This window comes from Mesoplodon bidens, assembly GCF_964165515.1.
Source record: "Mesoplodon bidens genome assembly, chromosome: 3".
In the NCBI taxonomy this organism is placed as follows: domain Eukaryota; kingdom Metazoa; phylum Chordata; class Mammalia; order Artiodactyla; family Ziphiidae; genus Mesoplodon; species Mesoplodon bidens.
The window spans coordinates 176,068,281-176,084,916 of NC_138178.1; the positions used below are offsets into that span (position 1 = coordinate 176,068,281).

At 48.2% G+C, this 16,636-nt stretch overlaps 1 protein-coding gene across 9 annotated transcripts in view; it reads left to right on the forward strand.

Moving 5' to 3' along the window:
- Positions 1–16,636, forward strand: part of WDR20 (WD repeat domain 20) — a 55,386-nt gene that overhangs the window by 33,817 nt on the left and 4,933 nt on the right. For 2 of the 9 annotated variants that reach the window (XM_081229475.1, XM_081229481.1), the window contains exons 2-3: positions 6,905–7,087; positions 10,273–10,365. The exons of 1 other annotated variant lie outside the window; for it this stretch is intronic. In XM_081229475.1, coding sequence (XP_081085601.1) covers positions 6,905–7,087; positions 10,273–10,365 — 276 coding nt within the window. 6 more of the 9 variants (XM_081229476.1, XM_081229482.1, XM_081229483.1 and 3 more) reach the window with 5 other exon arrangements.

The following is a 16,636-nucleotide window of genomic DNA, read 5'->3' on the forward strand; positions in this document are numbered from 1 at the left end:
TGAATGTAACTATTGAAGAAACTATGAGAAAGATGAGTTGTGGGGCTATTTCACAAGATTAGCCTGGTTTTGTGTCTACTTCAAGGGCAGGTGGCTTGGACTGTGGAATCAGCATCTGTGCAGTGCCTTACAGCTGACTGTTACCTGAGTGTTAAACTGCTCACCTGGGCAGTGAAGATGTTTGAAAATCACTGTTTGGTATTTTTGTCATTAGAGCCCCAGGTTATTTTCCACTGTGCTGAAGAAGGTTTAATGAATAGTAATAAATAGTACATTGATCTTTGTTCACAAAGCAAATATAACAGCTCAGAGTGGTCTGAGTCTCATTTCATTCACTCCTGTGACCGGGAGGCGTTTCCCCAGGATGACCAGCTAGGTGTGGTCCAGCCCCAGACTGTAGACAGATCCCTCGCAGGCTTTAGAAACCCCAAGCCTGACTAGGTTAAAAGTCTCCCCCAGGAAAAACTGTGGAACAGTCTTTATAATGTGGTTTATTTTGGATCCCAGGTCCTGAGATAGGACTCCAATTGTTCCTCGTCTTTCCGACTCGGTGATCTTCTGGGGCACTGGGAAGTAATCCCCTGTCCACTTTTGGCTCCTATTTTGGTTGTCTGAGATGTGGTCAAAAGGAACGATAGTAGAAAGCACTACAGCAGTTCTCTTTTGATTTTCAAATGGCATAATGGAGACCTTTGATGCCGTTGGAGCTGCCCCTGCTATTTTGGGTTAATCCATTCAGGCAGTCAGTGACTGAGCAGCCTCCTGACTTTTTTGTTGTTTTTGAAAGGACTTTCACAATATATGGAGTACAGTTCCCATATTACCGCTAGTAGATGTGGCACATGGGGATAGGCACTCAGTGGAGGCCCAGTGAAAGCCTGCCTCCCGAGGTGAGATCAGGAGGAAATGACACTGGCGCTGCGGTGAGCAGCATTTGTGTGATGGAGGGGGGAGGGGAAGGGAGTGCTGTAAGTGAAAGGAGAAACGTAAAGAAAGGCAGGAAGGTGCAAAGAGCGCAGGCAGCTGTGCACACGTGCTGCCCTTGCGGGTGGTGTGTGTGAAGGGGCAGGGGATGGCGAGGCCTGCAGGAGGAAGGCCTGTGGATGCCAGCCAAGCAGTTTAGCCGAGGAGGTTCGGAGTGGGAGAGTGACCTAAGTCTTCATGAGGATTAATCTGGCAGGTGTGGGGGAAGAATGGGAGGTGGGTAGACATGGGTGGAAGGAGCCTGGTGCTAAACCCGTAAGCTGCCCCTAGGCTAGCAGGGGGCCCGGAGGAGGACAGGCTGCTAGAAGGGCTCTGAGCTGGCATGGGGGGTGCCAGGCGGGGGACCCAACCGAGGCGACAGGCTTAAAGCTCGGGAGAGGGGCTTAGGAGGGAAGAGAGTGATTTCTGGTGTAGACAGGGTGAGCTTCTTGTCTGGGTGGGCATTTGGCAGCTTTTAGATAGGCCAGTAAAAGGAGTCTCTTCTGGCAAGTTCTGTGAGACGGGTTCTCTCTGAGGTGATTCTCTGAAGGGGAGAGAGAATGTGACATTTAGGGAAAATAAAGCCCACCTTTAGTACCTGCATGCCTCCCACATACCATCATGTGGCATACATTTTTCAGTAGAGGTCTTTCTGAGATTATTTTCCATATCACATCAAATGCTTCTGGGCACTCAAGAGTATCAAGTAGCAGGTTCCCATGACAAGGGCTCGGCCCGGGCCCACCCTGTGCCTTCTCTGAGCTCCTGGAATGGCTGTGAAAGGGCGCCCGTGGGAGCCCATTCCCTACTGGTTCAGTCCCTCCTCCATGTTCCTGTCGGCTCCCCAGCATTCCCTGGGACCGGCCAGGGACCTGGGGTGGAGGTGGGAGCTGCAACAGCTTGGTTTCTTTTGCAGACCTTTGTGATAAATGTTCGTTAGTTCCATGCTAAACCCACCCAGCTGACTTCATGTCTTGACGGTATTCGTCATGAAGAGAATTCCAGGGATTTTAAGGATCAAAAGTTCAAGGAAAAAAGAAACATGACATTTTAAAGCTTGTACTTATTGACTGAGGATTTGGGTTTAACCAGCTCTGTTTCTGCAGTAGGAATTTTTAAACCATCATTTAAATTTTTTCTGTTGAGAATGAGACACTGACGAATTAATTGTAATCGTAACTCCTTATGCAGAAACTAATGAGCATAATGATGAAATTTAATTGAAAATTTTGGAACAATCGCAGTTTCATTTGTGAAACAGATATTGAGCATTTATGACAAACTGGATACTCTGCTGGGGCTGAATAACCAGATGTTCTCACCAGTTCTTAAAATTCTTGTCAATTCTTAAAATTGGTAAGACTTTTAAATAAATTGGTTCTGCTATAAATTCACATTTAAGAATTTAGATAATTGGCAATAATTAGGATGCAAAGCACTAAAAAAACACCGAAGTATCTGTAGCCTGTCTATGCAGGATTTACCAGAAAGCTGAAAAACAGAAGTAATTTTGTGAAATAATACAATAGTAACTGTTGAATAAAGAAGTTCTGCTTTTTAAGGAAGTTTTTGTTGTAATTTTAGTTGTAATTCTAATTGATGATAACAGACATAAAACAATACTGTGGTCACGTAAGTGATTAAATACTAAATTTTGTGGAACGAACTAAGTACTTGAGAACTGTGATCAAGGAGCCAGCTCAGGAAATGGTAGTTGGGAAAATGCTTGCTGGAGGTGACGGGACTTGAACTGATGGGTAATACTCCTGGGAACAGGGGCAGAGGAGACTATCCCAACCAAGGGGGCGACTTAATGAAGCCAGGAAGAGGGGAAGTCTGCCTGCACCAGACTCAGCACACCTGGTGGGGGGGCGGGGACGGGTGGGACATGGCCCTCGACCCCTTAATTCCTTCCCCGGTTCCTCAGCCGTAAAACATGGGTGGTATTAGTGCTGACTCTGAGGGGCGGACTGTGAGATTAAACGAGATGATAAGTGTGAACATCCTGGTGCATAGAAAGTGTTCAACGGACAGAAGTTGCTGTTGCTGTTAGGGGAGATGGATGGGGCCCAACCACGAAGCGCAGGACTGCTTGGGAGTTGTCGTATTCTGATGTGATGGAAATTAGGAAGCCACTGAGACATTTGCCCCCAGGTAGGATGTGACAGGGATAAATGAATAATGGTAGCTACCGTTTGAGTGCTGATGTGTGCTCTGTGCTTTATATCCATTACCTGCGGGCATTTCCACGACCCTGCAGTGGAGCTAGTGGACCTTGTTCTCTGTGGATCTGGGAGAGGTGACAAGCACCTTGCCCAAGGCCACCTAGCTACCAAGAGGGAAGGCGAGGTTTGAACCCAGGCCTGGCTGGTTCCAAAGTCTGGGCTCTTTCTCCTTCTACCAGACTGCCTTGACCTGGGAAGCCATCTGTCAGGGGCTGACGACCCCACGGGAAAGGAGTGGCTGGCTCAGGTCGTTGTTACTGCTACTGAAAGGGGGGTGGGTTCAGGATTCCCAGTGGCACACCCCCACCCCACCTCCTAGGAAAATAGGAGGAGGAGGAAGAAAGAAGACAGCGGCACAGCAATGGAAAAAGAGACAGAACTCGGTGATTGGCCGTAAGAGGGAAGAGGACGAGAGGAGCTGGAGGTGACGGTGCTGTTGGAAACGAAGGCAGGCACTGGTGGACCCACCTTTCCCTGCACCTGGGGTCGGGCTCCAAAAAGCCCAGGCACCGCTGGGGGAGTCCCCAGGCTTCTCGGAAGAATAACTTCCTGTGGGTACACCCCTCGCAGTCACTACAGGGCTCACAGTAGGTCTTGCTGGGTGTAAGTGGCATGTTGCTTGGCTAACGTTCTGCTCTTCTAGTGCCATCGGGGTCATTGGAGGTTTGCGGGGGAAGGAGTGACCTTAGGTAAGAGATATTTTTGTGTTCCTTGGGCCTCGGTCTACTTTTATGCCTTCTAGGACAGTGCTTCTCCCACCAGTACTGAAAGACCAATTCTTAAAATTTCCAGTCCATCTGGGCTGATACTTTTGTAAAATAAAAGAAGGATTACTAGAAAACCTGAAAAAGACATGCAGAATGCAAACTTGAATTTTTTATTATTGGATTCAACAGGTATAAAATCACTCTGTCACATTGCCGTAAAAGTTTCTAAATGCTTATTCTCAATCTGTGTACTTAATTTGTGTGTGTGTGTGTGTGTGTGTGTGTGTGTGTACTTAATTTTGACTGCAGCTAGCAGACTGTTCATGGTCTGGTACACCGTGAGAGCAATGATCTAGAGAGAAACTTGGTTAAGCAAAATTAGTAACAGGACGTTTTTGGAATAGATACATGATTCGAGAGTAAAAATTGTCTTTCAGTTGGCAGTTAAAATACTTCAGACGTGTGTTCCTGTGTGATCCAGTGACATCTGTGACAAATGACGTCTTTTCAGTAACGTTCCATATTAGGGGGCAGGAATGTGAAAGAAATATACCAAGAACTGAGGCTAACATTGTTATTGTAAGGGATCCATACGTTTAAAACTAGTAGCAAATACTTGGAAAAACTGGTGCTTTAAACTTTCTCTGTGGTTCTGAGAATCATTGCATTTCTTTTGCTCATTTAAGTTATATTTGTTCTCTCTGTTAATGTTTGGCTTGCCTTTGAATTGATTTTTATATTTTGGTGCATAATTTTATGTATATTGCTTCATGGGGTAGTTTCATTTTTTAGTATAAATTTATTTATTTATTTTTTGGCTGCGTTGGGTCTTCGTTGCTGCGCGCGGTCTTTCTCTAGTTGCGGCAAGCGGGGGCTGCTCTTGCTTGCAGTGCGCGGGCTTCTCATAGTGGTGGCTTCTCTTGTTGTGGAGTACGGGCCCTAGGCGCATGGGCTTCAGTAGTTGTGGCACACAGGCTCAGTAGTTGTGGCTCACGGGCTCTAGAGTGCAGGCTCAGTAGTTGTGGCGCACGGGCTTAGTGGCTCCGCCGCATGTGGGATCTTCCTGGACCAGGGTTCGAACCCATGTCCCCTGCATTGGCAGGTGGATTCTTAACCACTGCACCACCAAGGAAGTCCACGGGGTAGTTGCTTAAGCAAACTAAAAAAAAAAAAATTCTCGAGTTAACATATGCCGATATAGAGATCATATAATAATTTAGTTGTTCATATTTCAAATTTGATTTTTGACTCTATCTTATATTTTGAGCATTTTTACTTTCAGTGCTGTTTCCTTGCACTGAGATCATTTGCTGTGTTGTTCCCTTAGCCTAGACTTCCCTTTCCCTGCCCTTAGGGCCCAGCCCAGGAGCTGCTTCCCTCCAGGCAAACTGTCAGCAGTGAAGGGGCCCCTGTCTCTGGCATCCGACTTCTGCTGAGCACCCACTTCCTTGCCCACTGTCCCTTTTCTCCTTGCTCCAAAGTCAGGACTTCCTTTTGTTTTGCATCATACTATATATTACACTTTTCAAGGCTCTTTCGTGTATATGTTCTCTTATTTCATCCTCCAGACAGTACCATGAGGTTGGTAGAACGGATTCTCTTCCCCATTTTAACTGAGGTGAGGCAGGGAGAGTGTCCACATGGCATGAATCTTCATTCCTTTGCCAGGGCTCCCAGGGTCACTTGTGCCACTCAGGTCCAGACTGCCAAATGCTCAGGTTTTGAGCCTGTCATTTTGAGGTCCTCTTTTCTTACACTGTATTTGTTATCTGAAAAATCTAGAATTCTCAGTGCAGTGTCACAGGCCTCTTTGGAAGAAAAAAATCTTCAGAACCTAACCCTGGGGATGGTCCATAGAGAACCAGAGCTGTGAACCCCGGAACTGCACACAGGGCCAAAGTGGGTGTTTTAAAGGATGTGTTCAGTTGTCTCCACCTGTGATTTTCAAATGACCGTGGGAGGGGTTGGGTTTCCTTTATTTCAACAATAACAGCCCAGCATTTTGGATTGCACAGAAGGTTTCTCATGAAGAGAAGATCCTGCTTTAAAAGGGGTGAGGCACTTTGAAAAATCACATTTAGCCCAAGTCAGGAGTCAGAATTTGGAGTGTGTGCGGTGTGTTTCCTCCCCATCCCCTTTATGGTAAAACCGACCTGGGTTCCAAATCCAGCCCTTCCACTTACTAGGTAGGTATGGTGACCTTGGCTGAGTTATTTAACTTCCCTAAACTTGTTTTCTCATCTGTAAAATGGGGAAAATACTATCTATTTTGAAGGATCATTGTAAGGATTAAGGATGATGCATGTACCAGACTTGGAGTGTGGGCTCGACGAGTGAAAGTTACTTGGAAGCTGATGCAGAAGAGTGTGACCCAGTACAGGAGTCGCTGCCCGTGTATAACTGGCCATAGTAGTGGTTCTCAGCGTGAGTAGGTGTCAGAATCACCTGGAAGACTGTTTTAACTACAGCTTGCCGGCTCCACCCTGCCTGCCCCCTGTAGTTTGATTCACTTGGTGTGGCGTGGGCCGTGAGAATTTGCATCTCTTGAGTTTCCAGGTGATGCTGCTGCTGCTACCGCTGGGGGCCACGCTTTGAGAGTGACTGGGCTGCAGGTGAACTCACCGATGAGCATTTAGGTGCTGTAGCTGTATTTGAAAGCCGAGCTTTTTATGTGGTGAAAGTTAACTTTGTTAGAAAGTGCTTGGAATGCATTTCCCACATACTGAATTTGGTATCTCAAGGATTTTTCCTCCTGAAATCCAGGAGTCTTTGTTAAATATACTCGAAGAAGAATAAGTTGACAAGTTATAAACATATTATGGATAGTCAAACAATATCAGATTGGCTGAGGTATGTGAAAGTGCTTTTATAAAATGCTAAAAACTGCAAAAATATTTAATACTTTTTATTTTTAAGATTGAACATCATAATGGAGTATAAAATAGTGTAACTTAGATTTCTCATCTCAATGTGCTGTTTACCGTGTGTATTTTTCTCTTTCTCCTCCAGGCTGCTGACTTGAGTAAACCAATAGATAAAAGGATATACAAAGGAACACAGCCTACTTGTCATGACTTCAACCACCTAACAGCCACAGCAGAAAGTGTCTCTCTCCTAGTGGGCTTTTCCGCAGGCCAAGTCCAGCTTATAGACCCAATCAAAAAAGAAACTAGCAAACTATTTAATGAGGAAGTAAGTAGCACCCTGTCTTAGCTGTTAAGAATCCCTTTAAGAATGTATACGTTCTTACCGAGGGTAGTGGGCCTTACTTTACACTGTGAGTGAAGCCCATTTTCCATTCTCAGATGTCCTACCTAGTATATTACCCAAGTTTAAATGTGGTGCGTTAACTTGTTGACTTTTACCTGTTCTTCCTTGGGCTGACTGTTCTGTGCATTTTTTATGGAGATGCTCAGGTGTCTATAGCAGGTGCTTTAAACATGTTTTTTATAATGGAGATAGAGATGAGACTTGTAGCTTGATATTTATAATTTAAATAAGAAAATAAAGAATTTATTCACATCACCAAAAAATTTCATGCAGGTCAAAGAACTTGATAATATTTCCTTAGGTTGCTTAAATTGTAGCTAAAATTCGGTGTGTATGTTTGACAGGCGTTTGACTTAGAATTTGTTCTCTTGCTCTTGTAAATGTTTGCTATTAAATCACCTCGACATGGTTAGAAATCCTGGCACTTACAATTGGATCCTATGACATAGCTTTTGCCAATGTTGTAGCATGTGCTGGGGTTTCTAGTGTCTTCAGTTTCATTCTGGCAGGAGCCTGAGATATCTGAGCTGTCCATTCAGGAACATGTCAGCCATTAAACATAGTAGGTGTAAGTTGCCAAATAGATTATATTTTTATAAGCGATTGGAGTGGCTTTTCAGCCCCAAGTATTGCCATTACATATCTGACGTACTTCCTCCTCTGGGTCGGTATGACTTTCCTAGTAAATGGAAAAGATGAGGCAGTCTTGCTGAGTTAGAAGCCCTGGGTTGCAGTCTACTTCTGACCTCAACCCTGGTGTGACAAAGGCCAGGTCACACGGATTCCTCTCAGGAAGGGCAAGTGGTTTTGATTGTTGCATGGTTTTAAAGTCATTAACTTGGAACAGAAGTGCATTATAAATTCTGATTTTTAAGAAATAATTTTGTTTGGGGAACAACACTCCACAACTTGCAGTTAAAGTTCGGGCTCTTCTGCAGTCCCCGTGGTACATGCCGTCCACGCATAGCCAGCATCCAGCCACGGTGCTCCTGGTTGGCATTGCCAGTGGATTTGGTGCAATCTTTTGAACCATGCCATCTCTTCTTCTAGTTTCATCTGGGTTGACTGGACAAACAAAACTTGCCGTCTGGATTGACAAAAGTATTTAAACCCATTTTCTGTTAAAAAAAAAAAATCTTAAGCAGAAAATTATTCTATTTACCTAAACATTTTATTAACATCATTTGATGGAGTGACTTCTAAGTAGCTGGATGATCTTTGTGGGGGGTGGTGGTGGGAGAGTGAGGGCACAAAACTAGACTTCTCTGCATTCTTAATAGAAACTGTGAATTTGGTGTCATTGTGGGGGTTTATTTGTGTTTAGGTAGGGGACGTGTTTTTGAGGGGGAAGGGATTGGAGCCATGTAAAGGGCTGTTGGTAAACAAGGTCGGGAGGCTGCTCGGCTGAGGATGGCACAGAATGCCACTTAGAGAACAAGAAGGGTTTGTGTGTCATCACTGGGGGAGGGTGGAGCAGAGACCACAGGGCCCTGAGAGCACTCGGACGCATCAGCTAGACCCATTCCTTACTCAGGACAGCTAGACTGGGACGCATCAGCTAGACCCGTCCCGTACTCAGGACGGCTGGACTCGGACGCATCAGCTAGACCCGTCCCGTACTCAGGACGGCTGGACTCGGACGCATCAGCTAGACCCGTCCCGTACTCAGGACGGCTGGACTCGGACGCATCCGCTCGCCCCGTCCCGTACTCAGGACGGCTGGACTCGGACGCATCCGCTAGACCCGTCCCGTACTCAGGACGGCTGGACTCGGACGCATCCGCTAGACCCGTCCCTTACTCAGGACGGCTGGACTCGGACGCATCCGCTCGACCCGTCCCTTACTCAGGACACAGCTAGACTCGGACGCATCCGCTGGACCCGACCCTTACTCAGGACACAGCTAGACTCGGACGCATCAGCTGGACCCGTCCCTTACTCAGGACACAGCTAGACTCGGACGCATCAGCTAGACCCGTCCCGTACTCAGGACACAGCTAGACTCGGACGCATCAGCTGGACCCCGTCCCTTACTCAGGACACAGCTAGACTCGGACGCATCAGCTGGACCCCGTCCCTTACTCAGGACGCAGCCGAGTCACAGGCTGGAAAGCAGCTCCTCACTTTTAATGAGTGAAGCATGAGTTACCTCCTACTCTTTTTACATTTTATTTGAAAAATGGCTGTTCAAAGTGCTAGGATTGTGTGCGGTTTAATGCCAACTTGGCATTTACAGCTTGAGGCAGAAATGGATTGCCCTTCACAGTAAGGACATTCTTTGGCTTGTATGGGTAACAGTCTCATCAGATTTTGGTCAGGATGTCTAAGAGAAAGGGTCATCAGGGGTTTGTTTCTCAGAGAGTGCCAGGGATGGTGGTCGAAGCTGTCGTCAGGCTGTGCTTAGCATTGGTTTGGGACGTGGAGGTTTCAAAGTGTTTTGTCTGTTTCCTCGGCTTGGGAGGGTGGGTTGCTCTCTCCATTGTGCACAGATGAGGAAATAGTCAAAGAGAAGGTAAGTGAATTGTCCACATCAGGTAGCAATTTGATGATAGTGCTGGATCCGGAAATTAATTCCACGAGCTCTTATTGGTCATAGATTGTAAGCCCCACCATGTGTGGTTGCTAGATGGGCTCTTGTCTCCCCAGGAGCTCACAGTTCAGTGAGATGGACTGAAAGGGCATTGGAACGTGTGTTATCCCAGTGTTATGAACAAAGTACCAAGGGATAATGTATTAATTGCATTCCTCAGTATGTATCAAATATCATAAAATAAAAACAAAAGTTAAGTTCAGTGGGGACAGTTAGAGAAAACTTCCAGAAGGTGACATTTGACCTGGGTTTCAAAGATGCATAGGAGTTGGAGGAGGATGAGAAAGGCCTTCAAAGCTGGAGAAAACAGCTTAGCATGTGGAGGCCAAGGGTGGCCAAACCACAGCATGTGGGCTTTGGAGTGGCAGAAGTTAAAGCTGGACAGATGAGCTGGAACCAGACTGTAAAAGCCCTTTGATACCATGCTGGGAAATTCGGATCTGACACTGGAGGCTGTGGGGGACCTTTGGGCTTTTATTTAATCAAGGGAGTGACAGGATCAAATGTGTTTTTTTAGAACTCTTGTCAGCACTTGTGGAAGGTGGATTGGAATGAAGAAAGAGAGAATGAAGGTAGCAAGACCAGTGAGGAGGCTCTAGTAACTGTCCAGGTGAGAGCTGAGGACTTGAACTAGAGTTGTGGCCATTTTCTCATCCGTTCGACAGACCTTGATAGCCTACCATGTGCCCGGCACCGGGTCTGCAGTGGCAGATAACAGCCGCCCTGTGTTCCCCCTCCAGAGAGAGGAGAGAGAAGTGTGAACAGCACCACACACACACATACACACAATTACAGCAAATGGTGGTGACTTGTTGTGATGTCAGAGGAGATAGAGGGCCTGAAGGAGAGACAGACATGGAGGCCTGCTTTACAGGGACGTGGGGAGCGTCGGTCTCTCGGAGGAAGTGAAGTGCTTTGAGCCTCGCCTCACCTGAGGAGGCCCCCAGGTAAGGAGCTAGAGATAGAGCGCCCCTGCAGAGGGAGAGCCGGTGAAGGCCCCTGGAGGCACGAGCTTGGGGCCAAGAGACCTGAGAGAGGACGGTGGACCTGGGAGGGCGTTGTGAAGTGAGAGGGCATGAATTTGGAGGCCCTGCCGCTCAGGGCCTGACCCGGGTTTGCTTCTTCGAGCTGTGGGATCTCACAGAAGGGAGCAGGAGGTGGTCAGATTGATGTTTTTGAAAATAAGCCTGGCTGCTTCTTGGAGACGCAGTTGGAGAGACGAGGGAACAAATCTTGAGAGTCTGGCTCAGTTACTGCACTGGGTAAGGTGGGGAAGGAGCAGGTGCTGGGAGCAGAGGTAAAGATCAGAGCTCCGTTCTGTACTTGTGACGCTTGAGAGGCCAGTAGGTGGTTGGATACATGGATATGGAGCACAAAACTAGAGGTGAATTCTGGGAGCTGTCAGCATATAAATAGTAATCGTGTCCCTGAGATTAGATGGCAGGTCTGTGGAGAAGGCACAGTAGAGCAAAGACGCGTCTGGGGCTGAGCCCTGTTTATGCTCCAAGATTCTGGTCATCTGCTCATGGCCTGCAAAGGAGCACTTACAGCAGTCAGTGTATTACCATGAAATTTACAGACTCGCAGCCCAGTGGCTAAGAACGTGGACCCTTGAACCCGGATGCCTGGAGCTCAGACACCCTTCTGCCACTTACTGCCTGCAGGATGTGGGTCTTCACTTCATCTCTTCTCCTCAGCCGGAAAGTGGATAAGAGCGGTCCCCACCTGGAGGTGTGGTGAGGATGAGACGTGAGCAGAGGGCCTGGAGAGCAAGCCCTGGGGAGGAAGTTCCAGGTGGAGGGGAGACTCTGAGGGTTTCTTTCACTAGAGGTTGGAGGAGAGGCTTCTTGGGAGGTGAGGTACCAGCAGTTTTGAAGGAGAAGCACAAATGATTTTCCAGGACAAGAAGGTAAGAGCAGGGCAACCCAGACAGAGAAGCAACACGAGTAAGGCAGATGATGGGGACCGTTTATCATGACTGTTTGGTGTCTGTCTGTCTTACTCACCAGAGAGCTCCTCAGCCTCCCATCACACACATGCACGTGTGCATGTGCACACTCCAGTATTGATTACTCTGACCTTTGCTCCTTTCTGGAGGTGTCTGGTGCATGAAAGTATAGTAAATGTTTGGATGGATGGATAGGTGGGTAGGTGAATGGAAAAGAAATTATAAGTTCCAGAAATCCACACTAGACCAAAGATAGGTGAAAATTTCTATCGGGGAATAGAGTGTATCTTAAAAGGTGATTTTCCCCCCATTGATTAAAAAACTTAAAATACTTGTTTATAGAAAAAACTGGGACGTAGAGAAGTACAAAGAAGATGGGAAAACATCACCTAGAAATCCCATTGCTCACTGTTAGCTTTACTGTCTTTGCAATTTTCTATGTTTTTAATGAGGCAGAACTGTCAGATTCACACCTTCCATTAGAGCTGCTGGCAACCTTCACCTCCCGGTCTGGCCCTCAGTCCATCCAGTTCATGTCAGATAGCAGAGGCGAGCCCTGCTCCCCGGGCCGTCCCAGTCATACCGAGACCCTGGCCGCTGCACCAGTTCAGCCCCCGAGGAAGGCTGGTCCTTTCTAGCCTCCCTTGGGGAATGATAGCCTAGATCCCCCGACACACTGCTTTCTCTCAAGCCTTAGAGTAGACTTTAGGTTTCTGTGTGTAGTGTTCTGTGTGTTTTATGCCCTTGACGGTATCTAACGGCACATCCGATGAACTCCCAGACCGTGGAGCCGACCTTCACCGTAAGGGTCACCAGGGAAGGGGAGGTGCCCTGGGCAGCGCCCGGAAGGGGTGCGGAGTCCCCTTGTCCTCACTAACAGTTACGATGTACTGGGGAGAAAGTCATGAAGGGGCAGTTTCTGTGTGGTAATGAACTCAGCCTTGTTTGCCTTTGTAAAAATTCTGATTATATCTGGGCTGTATCCATAGAACAGTAACTTCAAAGGATTTTTAAGTATGTTTGGTTATTGGGTGGATGTAAAATCCAAGAAGAACTTGTCATTTCGGTTTCTTCATCCCCGGCATGTAATGAGCCCTCCTGTTCTTGACTTTCTCCTTGCTCGCAGGTTGCGAGGCCTGGGCAGCCTGCTGGGTAGGCTGTAGGCTCCTCCTGGACGCCCGGCCCTGCTGCTCCCTGCGGCTGTGTCTGCTCTTCCGTCCCAGGCTGCAGGCTCCCTCTGCACCCAGCGCCCCCAGGGGTGGGGAGGAGAGGAGGCCCAGCTTTGCAATATTCTGTCTAGTCCTCTAAGGAGAGAGTGGTTCTAGGCATTCTGTTAGTTTTGTTTTTGTTGTTGCTTTTTTTAATCAAAGGAAGGAAATGAGCACTTAATGATCTCCTCCTTAAAGTTTTGAGATTGATAAAAATGACATCTGATCCTCTTTCACAGGGCTTTGAAATACCCTTTCCTAATACTTCCTGAGGGAAGAAGCAGCTGTCTTTAAATGCCTTTACAGAATCAAAGCCCTTAGTCACCGTTTTTGCTTGTGGCTACATTATGGCTTTTCCAGCAGCTGCTGTGGTTTTGGAATTGTTTGTTTTTAGTACTTCTGTTATCAATTAATATCTGCATTGTAAAATGCATACCCAGCAAACCCCCAAGAATTTTTTCCTGCTTATCATGTTGATAGCAGTGAAAAAAAGAAAATTAAAAAGTATGTGCTTTGGAAAGCTTCATTTCAGCAGTGGTGCTTTAGTGTGGTTACAGATTGATTTTTATTCTTGCTTCCTCTAAACTAGTTTAGTATCGTTAGAAAATCTTGTCTGTGAACGCCATTAAGGACGGTGGTTTTGGTGTTTGTTGGACTTTGGATTGGTGTTAGAAATGAGGCAGTGTCTTCTGCGTTCAGAATATGGGGAATGTGGGAGCCGTGGGTGATCACCAGGGAGAGAAGTGGGTGTGGGAGCCCGCTTCCTGGATAGGTGGCTTGACGTACAGACCTGGCATAGTAATGTCCAGATTTTGGTTCTGGTTTTTATGGAAGTGATTTTAAAAGTAGGCCTTTGAGCGTCGTGGCATTTCCCTCTTTAATGGAAAGCTCAGTGGTCATGCCTGAGGACCTGAGCGCCTGTCCTTCCCTGAGACCTGCCCCGCTCTCCTCTCCTTGCCCTTCCTGCCGGGGCGGCCTCACCTCAGCCTCGGAACAGGGGGCTTTCTTCTCCCGGACCCCCACCCAGCTCCCTCTCCGCCTCCCCTCCTGGCCTGTAGCACAGAGCTGCCCCCGGAGACCCTGTGACGGGACGGAGGGACACGTGATGCAGGGAGCAGAGCCCCTGGCCTGTGGGACGGTCACTCGGCGTCCGTTCCTTCCTCTCCTCGTGGGACTTCCGGCTGGTTTTCTCGACTCTCCTTCTGCTTTCCTGACTTCTGTCCTGCTCGCTCTAAGTAGTCTCTTTCCAAAGCTGCACACTCTCCTCCTCTTCCTTGTACACCTTCTGCCTTGGAGAGCTCAGGATGTCGCAGATCCGGCTCTTACTGTTCACAGCCCATTTCCTCGTCTTCCACAGTCATTTCCATCAGCTGCCTACTTGATGAGGACACTTGAACTTCTCCCCAGCACAGTCACCCCTCCTCTCTTACCTGTCACCCCCCTTCCCAGTCACTCAAGCTCAAAACCTAGGAGTCTGTTCACACGCCTCCTTCACCCCAACCCCACCTCCTACTCCATCCAGCCTAGCCCACTGTTAAACAGTCCATCCTGCCACACCACCGCTGGTCAAGTTTAAGACCTTTTTGTCCACGGACAATTGTCATAGCTTCCTAACCGGTCTCTCTTCACCTTCACCATTCTGTACCTACTGACGGGAGACTTCACTCCATTCTGTCACTCCCCTTTTCAGAAATCTTCCGTGCCCCTACCGTCTGCAGCAGTACAGCCAGTAGAAATATAGTGTGAGCCACAAATTCAATTTAAAATGTCTAATAGCCACATTACATCAATTTAAAAATAGGTGATGTTAAGATGCTTTATCTTGGGACTTCCCTGGTGGCGCAGTGGTTAAGAATCCGCCTGCCAGTGCAGGGGACACGGGTTCAATCCCTGGTCCAGGAAGATCCCACATGCCGCGGAGTAACTAAGCCCGTGCGTCACAACTACTGAACCCTCATGCCACAACTCCTGAAGCCCGTGCGCCGCAACTACTGAGCCCACGTTCTGTAACTGCTGAAGCCCGCGTGCCTAGAGCCGATGCTCCGCAGCAAGAGAAGCCACCACAATGAGAAGCCCGTGCACTGCAACCAAGAGTAGCCCCCGCTCGCCGCAACTAGAGAAAGCCTGCGCGCAGTAACGAGGACCGAACGCAGCCAAAAACAAAAATGTATTACTTTATCTAATACATCCAAACATTATTTCAATGTATAATCAGTATACAATTGTGAATGAGATACTTTCCATAATTTCTCAAGTCTTCAGGATCTAGTGTGTAATTTACACTCACAGCATGTCTCACTTTGGACCAGTCACTTTCAAGTGCTCGGGGCTGTGGGATTGGTCAGCACAGGGATTCAAGGTCACAGCCCAGACCCCTTAGCCTGGGACTCCATGTCCTTGCGTCCCAGCTCACAATTCCAGACCTAATTTCCTGCCCCTGCTCAGGTGCTCCAGCCAAAACGGTTACCATGCACATCCGCAGACCCACCTGCACTGTGCTGAGCCTTGATTTGGCTGCCCGCCCCCCAGCACAAGCCCCTGTCTCTCTCCCAGCCCCAGCCCCACCTGTACTCAGGAGCTCCTCAGGGGACCTGGGGTTCTGCCAAGGGTGTTTTTTCAACATTCTCAAACGCATGCTCATCCAGATCAAGGCCCCACTGACACTGGAGAATTCAAGCCCAGCAGGGAAATCCTGTTAGTTAGCTCTGAGAACTGACGAAGATTCCTTACTTTTTTTTTTTTTTTTTTTGCAGTACGCGGGCCTCTCACTGTTGTGGCCTCTCCTGTTGCGGAGCACAGGCTCTGGACACGCAGGCTCAGCGGCCATGGCTCACGGGCCCAGCCGCTCCGCGGCATATGGGATCCTCCCGGACCGGGGCATGAACCCGTGTCCCCTGCATCAGCAGGCGGACTCTCAACCACTGCGCCACCAGGGAAGCCCTCCTTACTTTTTTTATTAGACATTTTCTGGAACAAAAATATACCCTTATGGTGCAGAAAGTGGGCTGCATTCTTTATATTTATTGAATAAGATGTTCTAGGTATTTGTTTTTTAATTTCTGTTCTCTTAACTTTTTTGCTAAACCCAAACCAAGTGATAGCCCAGGGCAGTTTACTTCAGTGACTCCGAGCTAGGCCTGAAGTTGTGCCTCCCACTGCCCAGGGTCTGCGGGAGGGGCGCCCTGGTTTATTGACGTTTGTCGGTGGCACAGAAGGCGCCAGCCCCACTTTGGGGCTGACGGGCCTGTGCCGGGTGTCATCTTGCCCGGTCCGTCCCCCTTGCCCCAGCGCCTTCTGTGTCTCTAGGATGAAGAGCGCTGGGTTTGCTCCCCCATCAGCGCCCCCGCCCTTGTCCCCTCTGTGAGGACACTCTGCCCTGCATCCTCCCAGGCCGCTTCTTGTGCTGCCCCTTTACCTCTTGGCTCAGCGCGCCCTCACCCCAGAGATAGAGGCCCTTCCAGGCCTTCCTACGTGAGACCGCAGTCACTCTGACGCTCCTGCCCGTTGTCTTCTTTCCCTACTTGGTTTTTGCTCACAGTGCAACGCTCCTTACCGTTGGATCCTGTCCGTTTCACTATCTTTTCACCCCACTTGAACATCAGTCCCACTCAAGGAGGGCTTCTGCCTCTTGGTGCTGTCAGTACCTGGCACATAGTGTACATTCAGTAGAGGATGGAAGAAGGAATGAATGAAACGGGTGAGTGGTGACCGGGAGGGACACAGGC